This window comes from Xenopus tropicalis, chromosome 1, assembly GCF_000004195.4.
Source record: "Xenopus tropicalis strain Nigerian chromosome 1, UCB_Xtro_10.0, whole genome shotgun sequence".
NCBI lineage: Eukaryota > Metazoa > Chordata > Amphibia > Anura > Pipidae > Xenopus > Xenopus tropicalis.
Genome location: NC_030677.2, coordinates 122,233,496 through 122,254,264, shown reverse-complemented (window position 1 = coordinate 122,254,264; position 20,769 = coordinate 122,233,496). Strand labels below are relative to the sequence as shown.

Below are 20,769 nucleotides of genomic sequence, written 5' to 3'. Positions count from 1 at the left end.
ATGGGAAAAGTATCGTGAGAGAATGAATCAGGCGTGTCCGTAATGACGTAATCAAGAAGGGCTGTGGTTCCTCACAGCTTGTTGGCTGGCAAGCATGATGTATATATACTGATGGTGCAGGTGCTTCTGTACATAGGTAGCCTGCGTGTCGGCTTACCTTAATCGCTCCCATAAATATATCTTAGATCATAGTTCGAGACAAGGATTAGTATGCGTTTGTAAACACGACTATGTGTAAAGAATGACCAGTCCCGATACCATTATGTGTTTTAACTGACTGCTGGCTACCTGAGGTCTTGGGGAGGGCGCAATGCCGTCACTTCCTCCGGTGCCCAGTATTCAGAGTCCCGTCTCATCACTTCCGGCTGTGCTGGTGCAGCAGGCTGCTGTGTCATGTCTCAGGCAGGAAGAGATGGCGGTGACAACTGTTACCGGCTGCGCTGCTCCCTCCTGGGGCACGAATTGGATGTGCGGGGAGTGGCGCGCTGCCCCCTTTGGCCGGGCGAGGGGTTCGTGTCCGTGTCACGTGACAGGAGCGCACGCCTCTGGGTACCAGACAGGTGAGAGAGCGTCTCAATCAAACTATTACCTAGTTGTGGGGGTGGGGGTTAATATGCCGGATTATAGTAATACTGTATATTCTCAGCATCTACTGACTCATTGTTCGCCCCGTGTTTTCAGAACATCATCAGATGAATTTCAAGCCAAAATTATGCAGCCATAAGATTACATCTCAGCTTGTATAAATAACGCAGCAAGGACGTCCCAGAGATACTGACTGACCTAGACTAGACTCAGGGATGTTCTTATGCTACACCTCCTTTTTGATCACCAGTGTAATGGGACCAATAAAGCGTTCTATTGTCAGGTACCCTAGGTACCTAGGATTGACCTCAGCCAGGGTGACCCTTCACCAATATTTCTCATTGCTTATCCTTTACTTTCTATATCATTTCTTCTCTGCTTTCATCATTTTAATTGCCTTTTAAAATATATTTTGCCTATTATTTTTCATGTGTGCTTCTCCGTATCAGTATTATTCTCTATTCCCTTTATTCTTTCTTTTATTCTCATTATGTTCTGTCAGGGAAGATAAACAGTAACCTCCTAAGATATTATTTAGTTAGCATTGCCTTCCAAATTGTTTTTGTCACAACCAAAGCAAAACTAAACCATGCAACATGGTTAGCATAGGTATTGGTATCTATCTCTTCAACCTGCACTAATATCTTATTAATATGATGGGAATATTTTAAAAACAACATTTTCCGGATCTGGCATTGGGGCCAATGGGGTTAAATTCTTGTGTACATTGTATTGGGGCCAATGGGTTTAAATTCTTGTGTACATTGTAGTATGTGGTATTAACCCGTAAAAGAAAGGGGTAGTATTAACCCATTAAGGAAAACTAAATGCTTATGAAACATAGTAAGTAGAAAGTAAGTTATATTTCATAAAAATTGTCTTTTTAATGTAACCATGTCACTGCCAGATTACTGACATTGTGCTGTGCAAGGTGACCACTGATTCGAAAATAAAAAATAATAGTGTATACTGCACTAGATACTATGTAACAAATACATAGTGTTCTGAAAAAGAAATTAAAAAAGTTAACTGACGGTACTTCAACGGCAACAGGGAAGATTATTTAGTTCACTACATGGCTTTATACAAACTAGTGCATATGCAGTAAAGCCAGTAAATAAAAGCAAGGCAATCACAGCATGTGCAGTGCCATCCTATAATAATCATTTGTAGCTCAAACCTTTTTTTTGGATTTTCTTTTTGAACTCTGACACAGTTAACTAGTAAGAACAACAGGACCAAATTTAGTGCAGTTAGCTAAACCTGACAAAGCAAATGGAATCATAAGAAAGGGTCAATAGTTCCCATTTAATAGGTATGACCTTTAGAGCAGTGAGCGTGAAAAACAAGCATCTGGTGGGTATATGTCAATGTGTATGCTTACATATATTAAAACTCAGCATCAATGTTGTTGAAGGCATACTTTGGTTTTTATGCACTAATCATAAACTGTATACAGGTGTGTGTGTGTGTGTGTATATATATATATATATATATATATATATATATATATATATATATATATATATATACTTGCTATACTTTGGCGCTACAGGAGTCCTGAGCCCCTGCTTACTATGGGGGTAACAGGGAGTCTTCACTCTTATTGGCGTGCCTCCACCCAGGGGTAATGCTGTGGGACTATAACTCCCACCCTGGGAACTTGATATTACACTGCAACCTTTCTCAGGGACTCCACACAACTCCCGGCACCTTGCCCCTCCCATGGGGTAGTTGCTTACCGGCAAGTAGGTGATCCCTGGTGCAGGAAAGAGCCAGATACACAAGATGTGATGAACCAGATGAGTGTTTTTATTTGGGTAGAACCTCTCCAGGAGTGGCATACATTCGTCAGGGCATATACTCCTTAGCTTCACCTTAAGAGAACCTCTCTCCTGTTGTCCAAGTGATCCCATTTAGGTGCTCCCCCGGGACTCTCGCAGAGAGACCTTCTCTTAGGGCTCTCCCCGGTACTCTCGCCAGGCTGACCCACCTCCAGGACTCACCCCGGTACTCACGCCTAGGTACCCTCAGATTAGGAATCTGCCTCTAGTGGTGGCTTGATCCACCTACCTAGACACTTTGGGCCCTGCTCTCCAGCAGATGTATTGCTGGGGGTCTTAACCCCACCACCACTCCTGGAGGGGCAATATCCACCCATTCTAACTTACTGACCTACATGTCACTCCTGGAGCGACCTATCACAGAACTAACTATCTACTTACTGATCCTGTTAGACTCCTCTACCCAGAGGCAGTCCCAGGACTAAGACCCGACAGCACATGGCTGCATCCCCTTTTATAACCTTACACACCACCCTGTGGCTGTAACCCGAACTGCAGGGATACTCCCTGTTAAGTACTGACATCCCAGACCATACCAAGTGTCCAATTAACCAGGGCCACCCTGGGGCCTGTACTAGGGGTGTCCATCCTGTGGGGCCCATTTTTGTCAAACCCCTACAATATATATATATATCTCATCTCAAAAGCAACTTTAATATATAGGGGTTTGCAGTATACAGCCTGAAAACCAGTGTTAAGTGTTACATAAAGGCAATTACAATTAGACCCCCTCTGCAGTTTTGCCTAGTAGTGTTCAAGCCATACCCAGTGGGTACAGACAGAGTCCACAACTTCAGATCAGAGAAAAATTACTATTTTATTCAGAGCACAAAGAAGTATACAAAGCATACTTTCTGCAGATTTCTGTGTCCCAGTATAAAATATATGAATTTATACAGAAAGAGGAAGTTATTTATGTCATTTATTTAAATATAATTGGTTATAATATAACAATAATTATTAAAAGACATGTAAACCCCACACACAAAAATGTAATCGGTGAACAGCCTCTTTGAAATCCTTTAGTACCTGCCACTCTGGTTGTCCAGAGCATAATAGTAAGGCTGCAGCATCCTCTTAATTACTTAGATTCCCTTCTCCTCCTGTAACCCACTCGGCCCCCACCCTCAGGAATTGCTTTGACTTATGGCTTGTGAGCATGCTCAGTTGTTCTAAGCTCAGATTACTGAACACGCCCTCCAGTCTAGCAGCCAGTGAAGAGATGGCATTGCTGGTTCCCATAGAAACTCAGCTCTAGCTGTCTGCTTCAATTTTCTCCTGAGCTCAAACAAAGCAGAACTTTTTATCAGAGACAGTTCTGCCTGTTTGAGCCTGCATTCTTGATGAAATGTATGCAGAATAAGGGTCTGTGTGTGTATGCAGATTTAAATGTATCTGATTATGTATCAGAGGAAAAATGGCCATCAGGTGAAAGCTGCTATTTGCTTTAGGAAAATGTGATGGTGCTAGCAAACAAATATGCAGTACGAATGATGCCATTTGGGTGGGGGAGACATGCCCAACTGATATACATTGTAGGCAAATGTAGGCTTTACATGTCCTTAAAACAATACGTGATTGGAGTATACAAATAGAATTGCATTAGTAATTAAGTTGTAGACATTATATTCATCCCATGGACAGCACAGATGAAAAAAAAACTTTTATGGTGAAGACACACAGAGCTTTTAGTAGCAGCTACTTTTCATGGCTACAAAAATAGATAACGCTGATCATTTATTGATTGTCTCTATGTGTGTTTTAGCAGAGGTATATTCTTTTCTCAGTATTGTCTATGGCAGTGTATTTTTTGATATTTAGTAGCCATGACAAGTAGCTGCTACTAAGTAGCTTTGTGTCTTTGCCCTTACACTGGTTACATTTAGTTTTATGGGACAAAGTTCTTCAATTTACAAGTTCCTTATTAGGACATCTGAAGGGTGGTGTTTATGTGTTCTTTATGTATTATTATAGGCCATTGTACATCATTGTTAACATAAGCATTTATTTTGTTGCACTGTTAAGGTTTACTCATGTTGTGCCTTTTTCTCCTTAAATTTTTAGTCCTAACCAAGAATTTGTGGAATTGCAACGTATGAGTGGCCACTCCAACTTTGTGTCCTCTGTATGTATTTTACCTCCAAGTGACCTATACCCCAGAGGATTGATTGCCACTGGAGGGAATGACCATAACATATGTGTGTTCAGCTTGGACAGTGCAAAGCCTTTATATACACTAAAAGGTCACAAGAATACTGGTAAGCATAACTACAATTAATAGCAAATGATTATCAGTCTTCTATACATGTGTTATGGATTGAACTGTTATATCCCTAAGCTGGTAAAGGAGTAATGCATCTAAGTGTCTATGTACTTTGCTTTACTTGATGTACTATACAGAACATAATTTGTTTTACTCCTTTTTTTTAAATACATAACCATAACATTGATCTCATCAAGTTATGCAGAATATGGCTTGAAAGAGGGCAGTCGTTTGTGTTTTCTGATGTTGTGTGGTACACTTAAGGGATGCTCAAATAAATCATTTTTGTAAATGAGTATATGTCACAGATGCAAGGAAAATGCAATTAATAGTGGTCTTTTAGACAGCATATTGGATTAGTGAGGGAACTTTATTCTACTTGTCATACTGGCATAATTTGCATAAATTGTCATCTTCCTTCTGAATGCTGAAGTTCTTGACTGACAACTTGAAAGTAAGACTGGATGCATTAATATTTGATGCTCTTGCTATTCTTCTTAGGTATCCCATTCATAAATTGGAAGTTACAGGTTTTTCCCTCATGTTTATAATGTTTCCATATCAAGAATAGCTAGACCATATGTTAACATGGTGGCCAGTGAGCTCTTTCACAGTGGTGCTTTTAGCAGCAGCATAATGTGAGAAAATGCTTTGGACTATTGTTTCATAGTTTGCAATAAATATTGATATCGCTCATTGTGGATGTTAAACACTATCTTCTTTGCTCTTTTGTAAGTAATAGTGGTTTTTTTTTTTGCCAAATAGAAAATATCAATCATGTTTTATTTATTTTCAGTGTGCAGTCTTTCTTCTGGAAAATTTGGTACCCTGCTAAGTGGATCATGGGACACTACAGGAAAGGTGTGGCTAAATGATAAGTGTATGATGACATTACAGGTAAGGATCATAAACAGAATAGGTGTATACACTATGATATGATATGCAAAATTCACTGAATACAGCTATACATTGTTAGCTCTTTTGGGCAGGGCTATTGGTTATTTTGGTGTGTAAATCTATATGTTCACTTTATACACCCATTTATTGTAGAGAGCTATTTTTGTGCCCTTGCAACCTGTATTTGTGTGCATTTCATTAGAGCAGGCTCACTAGGTCATTGGCACTACAAACAAGCTGAGTAAGGGGCAGGTACCTTTGTTAATAGTGTTTAAGTGCACACAAAATACAAATATTGTGCTTGAAAACGAGTCTTATAATATAGTCCCTGCCCCCAGTGAATTTTATAATCTGAAAAGTACTATATTAGACTATCTCTGATATCCGTTTGATTAAGACAGGACTATGATTTTACTATGCCATGATCTGTGTCCTGAATTGGGGGGAATTCCCCAAATTACAATATTTGAAGCTATAAGTATTGGTAGCAGAGCAGGTTGCTGAAATCTTACTTGTAGCACTCCTTTGCAGTCACAGTTTTTTGCTGATGACACTCATCATGTACACTCATGGTGTACATGTTAAATGTAGGGAGAAGAAGGCAAGAAAGAATGGATCACTGCTTATACAAAATTTACATCATAATTGAGGAGAACACTGTAAAGTATAATTATTATATCATATTTTATAATATGAGTATGATGTGTATTAGTCCTTCCATAATAATGAAAACAAATTTGTCCCCCCTTTTACAGTCCTTCTTTTGGTTAGGCATGTCAGACATTCCATTATATTTTCAGGAATATTTTAGCGATCAAAGCTCTCAGTCCCATTAAATAATTCATGGGTGGTGGCAGCCACTGAGTTAGGAAACTATATTATATCCATGAAAAGTCCAGTTTGTAATAGTATGTCATGAATAAAATGATATTTTACGTAAACATGAAATTAGTTTAAGTGTAAAACTCTGTTTCAAGATCATTTCCTTGCATTTGCATAAAATGTTTAGAGACATTTATGACAGAAACCTAAACTTGTGTAAAATTAGTTGGAGTATAATAAAATCATACTTTGAATGTAATTCACTAAAACAATTGATACTGTAATTTTACTAATCTTTAGCTACCGGTAATCTAAACAATTTTTCTGGGTTTTTTTTTTGTTTTTTTAAATAATGTTACCTGGTTTTTTTTTTTTTTATAAGACATACTTTAATAACGGTTTCTCAGATCTTCAGGGTAACCTTGTGGTTTTTTTTTATTTCAAGGGACACACAGCTGCTGTTTGGGCAGTGAAGATACTGCCTGAGCAGGGCTTGATGTTGACTGGATCAGCTGATAAATCTATCAAACTCTGGAAGGCAGGCAGATGTGAAATGACTTTTCTTGGTATGGCTTTCTTGTATGTATGTATGATATATATATAATTTTTTTTTTTTTTAATTGTGCAAGAGAAGAAAGTTATCCTACAAGTCCTCAAACAGTTCCAGCCATAGTGTTTCAGTGAGGAACATGATTTTCATACTGTATTTGTTTTAACTAATCTTGTTTTTCTTTTTCCAATTTGAAAGGGCATGAAGACTGTGTTCGAGGGCTAGCTACTGTAAATGACACTGAATTTCTCTCTTGTTCCAATGATGCCAGTGTTAGAAGATGGCTGATCACCGGAGAGTGCCTGCAAATATACTACGGCCACACTAATTATATATATAACATTTGTCTCTTTCCAAATTCTCAAGGTATAATATATATATGTTATTTTATTTTTATCAGCATAAAAAAAAGTCTGCCTTTAAACCTGATATACGTAGAAACATTTCCCTGTAATCCCAAAGTTAGGCCCAAGCAGAACTAAACCTAAAAATGCATATGGCTAGAAATGCCATATTTATATACTAAACTTATTGAACCAGCCTAAAGGTTCAGCATCTCTGTAGTTGAAATGATCCAAGCCCTCAAAGTTGTCACAAGGGGACACCATACTGGAATATGTTAAAAGTGACACTTACATTCTCAGTGCGCTCTGGGCAGCTGTTAAGGGGCTAAGCTTACGGGTCATCACAAATTGTCAAGCAGAAAATTTGTCTGTCATAGAGGCTAATGCTACAGGGTTGCTAATTTCTAATGCTAATTGCACTGAGTTCTCATTCACTAATAATATGTATTTTTTTTTTTTTACTAATCAGCCTTATACTTATACACAGTATATTGTGCATCGATCTCTAAGCTTGGGGAAGCTACTGAAGCATCTTTGGAGGCACAGATCTTTACTTCTAAGGGCTCTGGCACACGGGGAAATTGTCACGGGCGACTAATCTCCCCGAGTTGTCATGACCCGCCATCCCACCGGCGAACATGTAAGTCGCCGGCGGGATGGCACACGCGGCGGCGCGGTTTCCTGAAATCACCGAAAAAGACTTGTGACGCCGCGACCCCAGCCTAAAGGGCTGGGGTTGCCTTGGGCTGGTACAGAAGCCCAAAACACAATCTACACAATTTCTAGCCTACTTTTTAAGTTTTAGCTTTAGTTCTCCTTTAAGGGCTCAAGGTACTTTTAATTGCAATTCTTTTTGAGAAATCCAGTGAAAATATTGTTTACAAAAGAGTAATCTCAACTGCTTTGTTTACTTCAGGATTGTATAAGTTGTAAGCAATACCATGTATTAACTAGTGTTTTAAATATATCATGAAAAATCGTTATTATTTTTCAAAACAAATAGTTTGTTGTATAGCTGTTTTCATTTGATTAAAATAAGGTTCTAACCCATTCTGTGAAAGTTAGGTCAGATAAGTTACTTTAAATATACAAATGTGTTTTTAGCAATATTCTTCCCAGTTTAATATAAAAGCAGTAGAACTGTTCCATTATATTACCTATTGATACATGTATCGATTTCATTTAGCAGATGGGGGTGTCCACATTTTTATAATTCTCAGTAGATAATGCTATAATTTAGTACTAGGTAGTAGTCAGGGATTCATTGTATTTATATTACCACTTTTAGTAGACCACTTTATTCACTTTAATAAATTGAAAATGGGTGGGCCAGATCCTATCAATTAGTGTTGCCCATTTAGGTTAATTTGTTTTATATTTATGCAGAGCCCAATTGTAAATGAAAATCCATTGCATTTACCCAAGTAACTTGAGGCTTTTCAAGAAGGTTATTGTATGTTTATGCATGCTTCTACTTTTCTATTTTTTGGAGCGGCATAACTACCTAGGATTCAGACCCTGCAATTGCAGGGGGCCCTACAATGTAGGAGGCCCAGTAAAGCCCTAATTAATGAGAAATTTCAGTTTGCTCTGGGGCCCAGTAACATCTAGCTGCACCACTGATTTTTTTCATTAAAGGAGAAGGAAAGGCAAAGCCAAAATATTAGGCACCCCCAAGTGACTTCAATAGCCTACCTTTTACTCCGGGCTGGTGCCCCTGTTCAGAGAGAACAGCACCAGCCCCGGGGTAGCTGCCAGCGCTTCCTCCTTCCTGTAGCGCTGCATGCGCAGTAGAGTGAAAAGCCGAACTTTAACAGAGAAGTCTGCTTTTCACTCTACTGTGCATGTGCCTATGTGTAAGTCTTAGCAAAACGCAGGCGGAACGAGGAAGCGTATCGCTCCAGGTACCCCGGGCTGGTGCTGTTTTCTCCTAACAGGGGCACCAGGTAAGCGATTAAAGTCACTTGGGGATGCTTAACATTTTAGCACCCCCAAGTGACTTAGCCTTTCCTTCCCCTTTAAACTTCTGGTGAATTTTATTGCATTTTATAGAGATTTGTCTGATATTTTGTAAAACCCTTCTTGCAGATTTTGTAACTACCTCAGAGGACAGATCCATGCGAATCTGGAAAAAAGGAGAGTGTACTCAGACCATTCGTCTTCCTGCTCAGTCTGTGTGGTGCTGTTGTGTTCTTGACAATGGAGACATTGTTGTTGGTGCAAGGTAAATGGAACTTTATGCTCCTTGGCTGGCATGGAGATTTTCATTCTAAAATGTATGTGGAGAAAAAAACATTATACAAGTGTGGAATCAATTATATGGAATGCTAAGGACTGCTACAGTTTTCTGAATAAGGGGCCCCTGCTGAAGGTGGGGAACCATGCCTTAAGGCTACTAAAAAATATTTAAATACCACAGAATTGCTTCACCATGAACACTGATAGTCTAGGTTGGCTACAGTCTTGCAAATAAGTTACAAAAAAATAAATAATTGCTTAAATAAGAGTGAGAAAAGGGCTTGCCATATATACAGTTTTCTTTGGAAAACAGGTTTTAGGATAATATATTCCATACCTTTCAAACCTATGGCACTGTTTATCAATTGCTGTTTATCAATAATCTCTTTTTTTGTTTGTTTAAAGTGATGGCATTATAAGAGTGTTCACAGAGTCTCCAGACCGGATAGCCAGCCCAGAGGAAATTCAGGCCTTTGAAAATGAACTGTCCAAAGCAACAATTGATCCTAAAACTGGCGACCTTGGAGATATTAAGATAGAAGACCTTCCAGGCAAAGATCATTTGAATGAGCCAGGTAAAGCTACCTGTTGTGAATAGCTTACTAAGAAGTATAATGAGTTATAAGAAAGGCACTGAGGATTAGGCTGAGTCCTGCAAATAGTGATGGTATCAGGCAAATCCTGAGACACCCTGTGTATCCCTAGTTAAAATGTCATCTGCCGTTAGAATTATACAAGATACAAGATAAAATATGCACATGCAAAAAGGCAATCAGTAGTTACTAGTGATTTTATGGTGTCATATCAATTGCATGTCTTTTAGCACTAATAATTTACACTTTCCTAAAAAGGGGACTCTGCTTTTCTAGCATCCTTAAATATTGTGCTGTCTAGCGTTAAAAAATGGCTAATAGTGTTATTGACAAGTTCCAGGATTTTATAGGTACATGTAAATATCAGTTCTGCCACTAACCTAGTGGCTCAGTACTAAAACATGGCATCATCCCAGCCTTACATTAAATACTTGTGCTGGCCACCCAATACCTTTTAAGTTACAAAGTGATGATGTTTAGCCTGGGGCACGGGACTAGGAACAGTGGTGGACAAAATGCTCTCCTGCTTGTTATCACTCCTGTAAAGTAAATAAAATCCCTGTAGTGGACTTACATGGCTGGCACAAGACAAGAGGTCCATGGCACCATAACCCATAACTCTTGAGCATTTTTGTGCAGAAGTTCTCCTGACACTGCTCTGTTTGCATTCAATAGAGTTTTACATTTACTGCAATCAGTAGTGGTGACAGGCGTACAAGCGTTTTGAGTGCTGCTTTTCTCCACCAGAGTGCAGTGGTGGTCAAAATACCTATGTGCCAAAGCCCATAGAGTTAAAGCCCTAAAAATTCTAAGCAACACAGTGAATATAAAGACTTATAAAGGGTAAATGTAGACCTGAAACATTGCTGTACTGGTCTGTGCCAATTATGTGAATAAAGGCTTTTATTATAAGAAGATTGAAGTATGGAGTGCTGTCCATAACTTGAGGATTACATACAAGGCAATGTTTTCTTGCAGTGTTACTCAACATTATTTTTAAGCTATAAATAATGGGTATAACAAACAATATAGTGGTAATTTATGAGCAATTAGTGCAGTATGCAAAATGCACTTTTAGATGCAATCACTACTTTTTTTTTTTTTTACCCATACATTTTTTCCCATAATTTCCATGTAAAAGCAGTCGGAAGGGGGCAATGCTTCTGACACCTTAGTAGCTGATTTGTTAAAATAAGCACTGCATCTGTTGACACAGGCTGCAGGGGGGAACCATGTAGATACAGGTTGTGCCTGCATCAGAAGGCACCCTGCACTTAAATTGGAACAGAAGGCATAACTGAATGCAAAGCAGTACGAAAGAGCTTGGAGTGTTTTTTCACACAAGTAAAAGAGCCCTTATGATTCAGCACCTAAGTGTTTTTGTTTTTCTTTTTAATTACTATTGCTTGTTTTACTTTTAAGGAACCAGGGATGGGCAGACCAGGCTAATCAAAGAAGATGGGAAGGTTGAAGCCTACCAGTGGAGCACTGGTGAAGGACGCTGGATGAAGATTGGAGATGTAGTGGGCTCATCTGGTGCAACACAGCAAACATCTGGAAAAGTCTTGTTTGAGGGCAAAGTATGTGAATGGTTAAGAATTTCCTTTCACAAAAGCCACAGTGGAGAATACAGATTTAGGGTGAATACACACAGAAAAACTATTAGCAGCTACTTTTTCATGGCTACTAAAGGCAAACAATACCCTGCCATAGACAATACTGAGAATTGCCTCTGCTAAAACACACGTAGAGACCGTTATCAGTAAATGATCAGCATTGTCTGTTTTAGTAGCCACAACTAGTAGCTTTGTGTGTCTTCACCCTTTGGGCCGTGGTAGACGGGGAGATTAGTCGCCCGTGATAAATCTCCCTTGTTGCGGGCGACTAATCTCCCCAATATGCCATCCCACTGGCTTGAATGTAAATCACCGGTGGAATGGCATATGCGGTGCCACGATTTCCTATATGCCATCCCACCGGCGATTTACATTCAACCACGGCCCTTAAGGTTTATAGCATTGTTGGTAAAAGATAATTATAAAGTGTCAGCAATAGATGTGTGTACACATCAAACATAAAGATTCATACAAATACTGACAGATACAAGAGGTAAAGTGGGGAAAACTAGGTAATGCCTACACTCTAAAAAGTCAGGTGAGTATAAGGAGACGTAAGGTGTCCTTTTTCTGTATTACACAGTTTACTGAAAACAAGCATATCTGCAGTACCCAAATTTGTATAAAACACTTTGGCTGATTCTGACAATATTTTGTCTACTTTTTAAATTTAGTTGTTTTTTGTTCACAGGAGTATGATTACGTGTTTACAATTGATGTGAATGAGAGTGGGCCCTCCTTCAAGTTACCATATAACCTGACAGAGGATCCTTGGCTTGTTGCATACAACTTTTTGCAGAAGAATGATCTGAATCCCATGTTCTTAGATCAGGTAGCCAAATTTATCATCGATAACACTGCTGGCCAGACACAGTCTACAAACTCAGGCTTTGCAGATCCGTTCACAGGTAATGGTCAGCTGAGTATAGCTTTTTTTTTTTGTATGTAGGCTTGCCTTATTAATAGTGAAGTTTATTCAGCTTTACATGCTTTGCCATAGACTAACATTGGGATTGCAGTGAGTAAAACATATTACTCATGACAATCTGCATAATCATTGGAAGTTGTAAGGGAGGCAATTTCCCGCATTTAAGCCAGCTAGTAATATGTTTTACTTGCAGCAATCCCATTACTTGCAGATTGTCATGAGTAATATGTTTTACTCACAGCAATCCCAATGTTAATCTATTTTCAGGGAGATTTGTAGCCAATGGTAGTGATCTTTTAACTACAAATCACCCTGTGTGTCATTGTCCCTAAAGTCTAAATCGCCTATCTGTATTGTCAAGTTAACAAGCTGATTAAAGCAGAGTTAAATCACTTGTGACAAGTAATAATGAAAGGCAGATTGTCCACACTTGAAAACATGACAAGCAGTGACAGAAATCAACAAAAATGACGCCCATTACCAGTACACATTTCAAAAATAAGATTCTCCAATGTTTTTTTTTTTTTTTTTTTACTCTTTCTCTAGGTAGTGGGCGTTACATTCCAGGAAGCTCTTCTACTAATAATATGGGAGCTGATCCATTTACAGGTACATCCAAACATTTAAAACATTATGAAAGTGTAGAAAACTGTCAACAATGTTTCAGCATTAGCAAAGAAATGAACTGATTAAAGCAAAAGTAACAGATCGAGACATCTGTTTTTTTCCACTTTTTGATCTCTGCAGTGTTTATTTTTATACTGTTTGGTGAGATACACTACTATTATGTGTTATGTGGGATGACTCCACTTTACAGGCTAAAACAACACAAATCAAGCCCTGCATTAACATATTATTGGTTTTGCAACATTGCAGGTGGAAATCGCTATGTACCTAGTTCATCATCGCACTCGGACTATTCCACAGCTGCAGCTGATCCATTTACAGGTGAAAAACAGAACTTAATGGTCTTTATAAAAAACAATAGAACCCAATAAACCTGATGGAAAAAAATACATATATATTTGTATTGTATTATCATTAGGCTTTTTCTTCAATCATTTTAAAGGAATTCTTCCATGTTTTTTTAAATTTTGGTTTTAAACCAACAAATCTATTTTTTAATGTTGTAATATTGATGTGTAGGCAGCACTTTTGAAGTTTATCAGAGCACAGTTCACATGGCTGTAGCACCCTGGGAAATGAAGAATATGACTAGTTCCATGTGAAATTTTAAAATTAAATATAAAAAAATCAGTTTGCGCTTTTAAAAAAACAGATTTCAATGCAGGATTCTGCTGGAGAAGCTCTATTAACTGATGCATTTTGAAAAAACATGTTTTCCCATAACAGTATTACTTTAATAAAATCTAACATTTATATCTGGGTGGCATTTTTAGAATAAAATTGCCTTTGTATATGTACTTTAATTAATATTAACAATAGAGACAACAAAGGGTATACGTTCATATGCAGTTAGCTAGGCAGTTAAGGCACTATGACAATCCATCTTTTTAGCATTGCAAAAAATTCTACATCAAACTCAGCTTTAAAATTATTTTTATTTATTTGAAATATATGTTAAGGGATACTATCATTATGATATATCACCCTCCTCTTAACCCCAAACAATAGTTGTTGTAACCTTATTTTCATTTTAATATGAGAGCCATTTTAAGTCTATATATGCTGTTCTTATGTTCTGTTGTTAATTAGGAAAAGTTCAACTGTAAAACATGTGTTTTTAAAAAGTAATAGTAGCAAATAGCAAGTTTTTTGTTCTTAAATTAAAAAACAGAATGCTTTAGTGAAAAGCTGTTTTCCCGTTACTATATGTTAAATATGAATTCAGTTTTAAATGAGCAAAAATGTAGCTAAAAAATCTTTGTGTCCTTTTCTACAACAATTCTTTTGCCATATATTTTTACTTGTTCTTTCTAGGAAAAAATGCATACCGATCTTCAACTGCACCAACCCCAAATGCTTACTTTCCCAAGAAAGAGCCTGTCACATTTGATCAAGCAAATCCATCACAAATTCTAGGTAAGCATTTCATACATACAGTCTCTTAATTTCTGCACAAGCTGTGTATTATATCTTGGCTGGAAAAGATATGATCATATATATTAAATTATATTACATTATTATTATATGCATATGAAAAATACCTTATTTTCTGATTAAGCTCTATATTTCTTGCTTGAAAGGTGGAAGCCTTGCTTAGACCATAGCCTAGCTTATTGTATGAACTGCAGCTATGTCTTTTTCATATGGATTCTTGTGCTGTAGACAACTTTACGTCACACTGTGACCTTTAAAATGACCATACATGTCCAGATTTGGTCAGGCAGTGTGGCCATTTTCAGATCCCAGATGAGCTGTTCTGTTTGAAAATGTTATCTGCCAGTGCAGTATTTCAACAGGTAATCCATGCAAAGCACGTCATACACTTCTAATCACAAAGAAATGGAACAATGGAAGGTAGCCATGCATGTATGATCACTTGTACAGTATAATGTAGGTGCATGTGATTGGTTTCATATTATGGAGGATGAGCCAGTGTATTGCCACCTCAAGGCTAATACTTTGACTGCTGTTGCCATTAAAGGAGAAGGAAAGTCATTTTGGCATTTTACTGCCAATAGATTTGCCACATTAGTGCCCCCTAGAACAATATATTTATTCTGCAGAAAGCATTACCTGAGTTAACAACTCTCGAAGCTTTCTCCCTTTGCTTAAGACAGCAGCTGCCATTTTAAGTAGCTTCCTGCTTACAGCTAGCCCTTAGTAGCTCAGATCACACATTCTTAAGGGTGGGGGGAGTGAGTTTTATGAATTCGTATGGCAGGGGGGAGCAGGAGGGAGGAGAGAACTGGGCAGACTCTGGCCCCTGGAATGAAGGATTTTTCTGTGGGAGGAAGTCAGATACCTGAAGAACATGTTTACAAAATATAAAACAAGGAGTTATGTGATTTCTTTTGCTAGAGGACTCAGTGCAGCTTTTCTGTGAGTGCTTATGGCTGTATTTACATAGACCTTTCTGATAAAGCTTACTTAATTTTTACCTTTCCTTCTCCTGTGGAAAATAGCATCAGGGTATGACACTGTTTCCCATAGAGAGTACCCTATTTGATAATTACACTTTAAAAATCTCATAGGAATGTGGGTGAATTTTTCTCTGGTGAGGTTTAATCTTACATTTTGGTAAATCTGCCCCACAATGCCTTTAAAAAGGATGAGGAAGAAAAACGCTTTTAAAAATTTTCTTTGACAAACTAAAGGAAAAATTTTTTGGGCAAATGATTTTCCTATAACCTTTATAAAGTCTGGCATATATTATTTTAAAGCAAGACTACACAGTACTATTTTCAGCTTATTTTCAAAGATAATTCTAGAATATTTATCTTGAATACAGATGGTTTTGGTACTGATGTTTATCTGAAAACATGTCTGAATCCTTCTTCCTGACAAAATTATAAGAGCTCATGTAGAAGCTGCTTTTAGCTTCTTGAAAGGGTACAAGCTGAAAGCCTTGACAGCTTTACAATTTCCTGTGCAAATCACATTTTAGGAAAACTTAAAGAACTGAATGAGTCAGCTCCTGAAGAACGGAAAATGCCAGAGGAGGATTTAATGCAGCTTGACAAACTGTTATCTGTAGCTGTTAATCCTTCAGGAGGAGCAGTAACAGCTCAGCAGCTGGATACCTTGTGGAGAGCTGTAAATTGGCCAGAAGGTAAGGATCGTGTCCTAATTTTACATATTTTGTCAAATACAAAGGCTATGTTAAAGGAGAACTGCCATTACATTAAAAATATCCCACGGCATATAGTGGATGTTTAGTAAATTTGTTTTAAAAACGAGTTCTTTTTATTTTTCTTGTACATAAATATTTTCATATTAACGGTTTATTTAAAGTCTTTTTTTTTTTCTGCTGCAATCTCATTACGTGCTATAAGTGGACTGATAGCAGGATCCAGTGACTTCACTACGTTAAAATTTAAGTCATGTAAACTAGCCCTCTTTAATTATTGTTATTACAAACGCGGGAATACTTGATTTTACAGAAGTAAAGAATAAAAAAAAAAAATCACAGTTCAGAAATGGGGAAATGCGTCACTATTCTGAGTATCCAAGCACTCTGTTAAGGGGACATATCTAACAATCTTTTATTATGCCTGTCTTATCAGATTTTTTTTTAAATATAAGCTGGCAATATACAGGAATATGCTTTCTTTAGATTATGTTGGTACCATATTGGCACAAACCAATAGCCTGGTTGGGCATAAGCCAGGTAAATTTAAAAAAAAATCCCATCAGGCAAAGACCAGATCACCCGACAGTTGTGTATGGGTCCATATTACTATCCAATCAGCCCACAAAAATCAGGCAAAGATCGCCAAACAAGCAGATCTTTTTTTCATCTCTTTCATTTAAAATTTACTTGCTTAAATCATTTTTCCCTGTCCCCCCAGTCACAAGCCATTCAAGATTTGTTACTCCTTTCATTAACTCTCCAGTCTTATTAGGTATATCTTTTTAAACTGACCATGAGTACTGGATGAGTTCTGCTAAAACTACACTCATTGATGCTTCTTCCCCACTTGCTACTGTCAACATTTATTTAGTGTCTTACACCTAATCTGCTGATCCTTGACATTACCATAGCAACAATGTAATGTGAATGGGTAATTAATGGGAAGATACAACATGTTATGATTACCTATATACTGGTACCACATCATTAAAAGATATAAAATAGTTTCAGCCACATTCCCTGTTGAAGTTTTAAAGGTACCACTATGTTGTCATTGCATCAGTTCAGTATTCAGTCTGCACAGAAATATTTTTTTTATTTATATCATGACTTGATTTGGTCATTGCATTTGCAGAAAATTTTTTTAAGCTGTGTCTCATATAGAAAGAGGTATATTTTGCTTATCCATGGCAAGACATGCAACATATACCATGCAGGCAGAAAAGTTACATTAATTCCTGAAAAGTGAATGCAGCAGTGGGTCCAGGTCCCCTACCATGGGGAAACAACATTGTCACTTTTGCCAAAGGTATACAGCCCCAAAGCACTACCGCTACCATTTTTATAACTGATACCACATGTAACATGCCCCATTAAGAATTATTTAGTCCTCCCACTACAATTGCATGTCAGCTACAAAGAGGTCTAGATTAATACAAGAATAATATATCTTTTAGTTTGAATGCATCCTTAGATAGTATGATAATGCTTATAACGTGTTGGGCTTTTCTAAATAAGGAATACAATAACATACTGGCCTGCAAAAACCAATGTTGATATTGAAATCCAAAGTTTATTAGAGGGAGTTCAGACAAAACAGTGTTACAAGCACTACCATATACTTACTGCCCTATCCTATGCATGTTAATTGTAAGATTCCTCATTTTCTATACATTGGACAAGCTTCTTCATAATGCAAATCACAGCAGCTAAATTAAAACGTTTGTTAACCATAAAATTAATGTTTAGTATAATGAAGAGAGTAATATTCTGAGACAATGAACACTGGTCTTACTTTTTATTTCCAAATAATAAAACAAATAACAATAAAATTGTAGCCTCAAAGAGAAATAGATTTTGGCTGCCGGGGTCAGTGACCTCCATTTTAAAGCTGGAAAGAATCTAAAGAAGCATTTGTCTAAAGGCAAATAATTTAAAAACTATAAAAAAGTAAAAAGGTTTTGATTTTTTTTTTTAAATAATTGCCCTTTCTATAATATACTAAAAGTTAAAGGTGAACCACTCCATTAAGCAAAGTAAAGCAGTGCATGCTGTTGTCTACCAACATGATCTTAGTATTTTATATATAATATTTTTTGTTGTGGATTAGAATTTATAACTGAAATCTAATGTCTTTATTATATCAAAAGCCCATTTTCACTATGTCTACTCTCTGGTTAGTAGACATGGTGTAGACAGTTAGTAGACATGTTAGCTATTTTATAGATAAAAAAGTATGAATTGTTAAACATACTGAAGGTAACCTAAACTCATTCTGGTTTTTTTTGTTTTGTTTTTTTATCCTAGATATTGTGTTTCCAGCCTTAGATGTACTTCGCTTGTCAATCAAGAATCCTACTGTCAATGAAATGTTCTGCAATGAAAAAGAAGGCAGTCAGTTTAGCAACTATCTCCTCCAGCTTATGAGTCCTAGGGGCAAACAAGCAAATCAGCTGCTTGTACTAAGGACATTATGCAATTCCTTCTTCTGTGACCCAGGAGCTTGCCTTCTGATGTCTGAGAGGGACGCGGTCATATCAAAAGCGATATTACTAAAGTCTGTCATCAATAAGAATATCCACATTGCCCTGGCAACACTGATGCTTAATTACGCAATCTGTTTACACAAAGTTAGTGACATAGAAGGAAAGGCTCAGTGTCTATCAGCCATCAGTTCTATAATAGAAGTTGTGCAAGACCTTGAAGCAATTTTCAGACTATTGGTAGCTCTTGGGACATTAATCAGTGATGACAAAAATGCTGTGCAGTTAGCAAAGTCCCTGGGTGTTGACTCTCAGATCAAAAAATTCATGTCTGTCACCGAACCAGCCAAAGTTAACGAGTGCTGCAGGCTTCTTTTAAATATGCTGTAACTATTTTCTTTTTACCAGAGGAAGACAATATATTCCCAATGTGTATTGTTTTCTTATTACACTGTACTATAAGTACATTGAAAATGACATGCTGTGGATTGAATGCTGATTTAAAGAAAGTTTGTCTTCTCTTAAAAAAAAAAAAAAAAAAAAAAACAGGAAAAAAATCTAATTGGTCTGAATAAATTTTTGCACTTACTGTAGTTTTTGTTTTGAATATACGTGAACTTGCAATAGTGCATGTTCATTGAACAGACAGAGCAGAAAGATTATTATTTTGTTAACTTTTTGAGTTAACAGTCTCACTTCTATTTTGCCTACCTTTTTCCCTTTCCATTTCTCCTGGGCTATTTCTTTCCCTCCCACCACAGGGAGTTCTCACTTATTTACCAAATTAACCCTGCTGCAAACTGCAGGGATGATTTCTTATCCTGTGTTATATCCTTTGGTTCTAAACGTAGTGGTACCTTGCTAGAAATGACCAGATGGGGGGATGAGAAGGTGAAAATAGCACGGTTTGGGTGTTGTGAATTGCTATGTAAGTCATAGAGAGGACTTTGTGAAGGAATGTAACTATAGAGTGTGTGATTGTGATTGGGTAAGTTCAATTTCAGGGGGAGACAATTTGCAATTGGTTTTCATTTTTTATTTGTTGTTTTTGAATTATGAAGCACCTATCTTGTTGCTAGGGTCTAAATTACCCTAGCAACGAGACAGTGATATGAACGAGAGACTGGAATATGAAGAGGTCTTTAATAGAAATATAGGTAATAATAGGTTTTTGGTTGCCAGGGTCAGTGACGGCCATTTAAAAACTGGAAAGAGTCAGAAGGCGGCAAATAATTCAAAAACAATAAATAATAATTGAAAAGTTGTTAACAACTGTCTATTCTATAACATACTGAAAGTATATTTAAAGGTGAACTACCCCTTTAAAAGCAGACAGGTCTTTGGAACTTCAGCTGTACTTTAGCAAGCATATGAACCAAGTTTCCTTTCTTCTTATTATTAAATCCTTTGGCATTCAGGATCCTTATGAATATTGTACTAAATGACTAATGAACTAATTAAATCTTACTCTGCTGCACTTGATCTAATTGAGATCTGAAGTTATGGTCATTTATTTTGGTATGTTCATGTTTAGCTTAGAGTATTCAGGCATTTGCATTTCTGGTGTAGTTATAACTGGATCTGATGCTACCAGCATTACCGAACAGTGTTCAAAAATGTTGTGTAATGTAGACAGGCCAAGGGGTTTAGGGTTATGGGCAAAAGACAATTTAATTTACATAGTCTGAGTTGCTCTGTAATTTTTGCATATGCATGGGCTAATATAGACCTTCACATTATCTACCTGGAATGCTTGTTTAATGGCATTTACAGATGTGTTCTACAAATATGAAGGTTCAACAAACAGTAGTTAGAAACTCTTATGAACATTTTATTAAGAGAAAAAGAA

General features: G+C 37.2%; 2 protein-coding genes across 6 annotated transcripts in view; one reads left to right on the top strand and one right to left on the bottom strand.

Annotated features, from left to right (window-relative positions):
* ift74 (intraflagellar transport 74) overlaps nt 1-442 on the bottom strand; it is a 40,951-nt gene extending 40,509 nt beyond the window's left edge. The window contains exon 1 of one of the 4 annotated variants that reach the window (XM_012961966.3): nt 289-442. Coding sequence is in view for 1 of the 4 variants with exons in the window: in XM_018093038.2 (XP_017948527.1) it covers nt 158-172 (15 nt within the window). In the remaining 3 variants the exon portion in view is untranslated. Of the gene's footprint in view, nt 1-157; nt 247-288 lie in introns of those variants that run through there. The other 3 variants (XM_012961964.3, XM_018093040.2, XM_018093038.2) reach the window with 3 other exon arrangements.
* On the top strand, nt 27-20,411 carry plaa (phospholipase A2-activating protein). Of its 2 annotated transcripts, NM_001122803.1 has the most exon segments (14): nt 27-560; nt 4,494-4,687; nt 5,489-5,589; nt 6,857-6,977; nt 7,160-7,327; nt 9,394-9,529; nt 9,949-10,118; nt 11,559-11,716; nt 12,444-12,660; nt 13,227-13,289; nt 13,557-13,628; nt 14,622-14,723; nt 16,252-16,416; nt 18,745-19,458. In NM_001122803.1, coding segments are annotated over 14 exon segments (2,400 nt in total). In that variant the 5' UTR covers nt 27-393; the 3' UTR covers nt 19,311-19,458.
* Nucleotides 20,412-20,769: the final 358 nt, after the last annotated feature.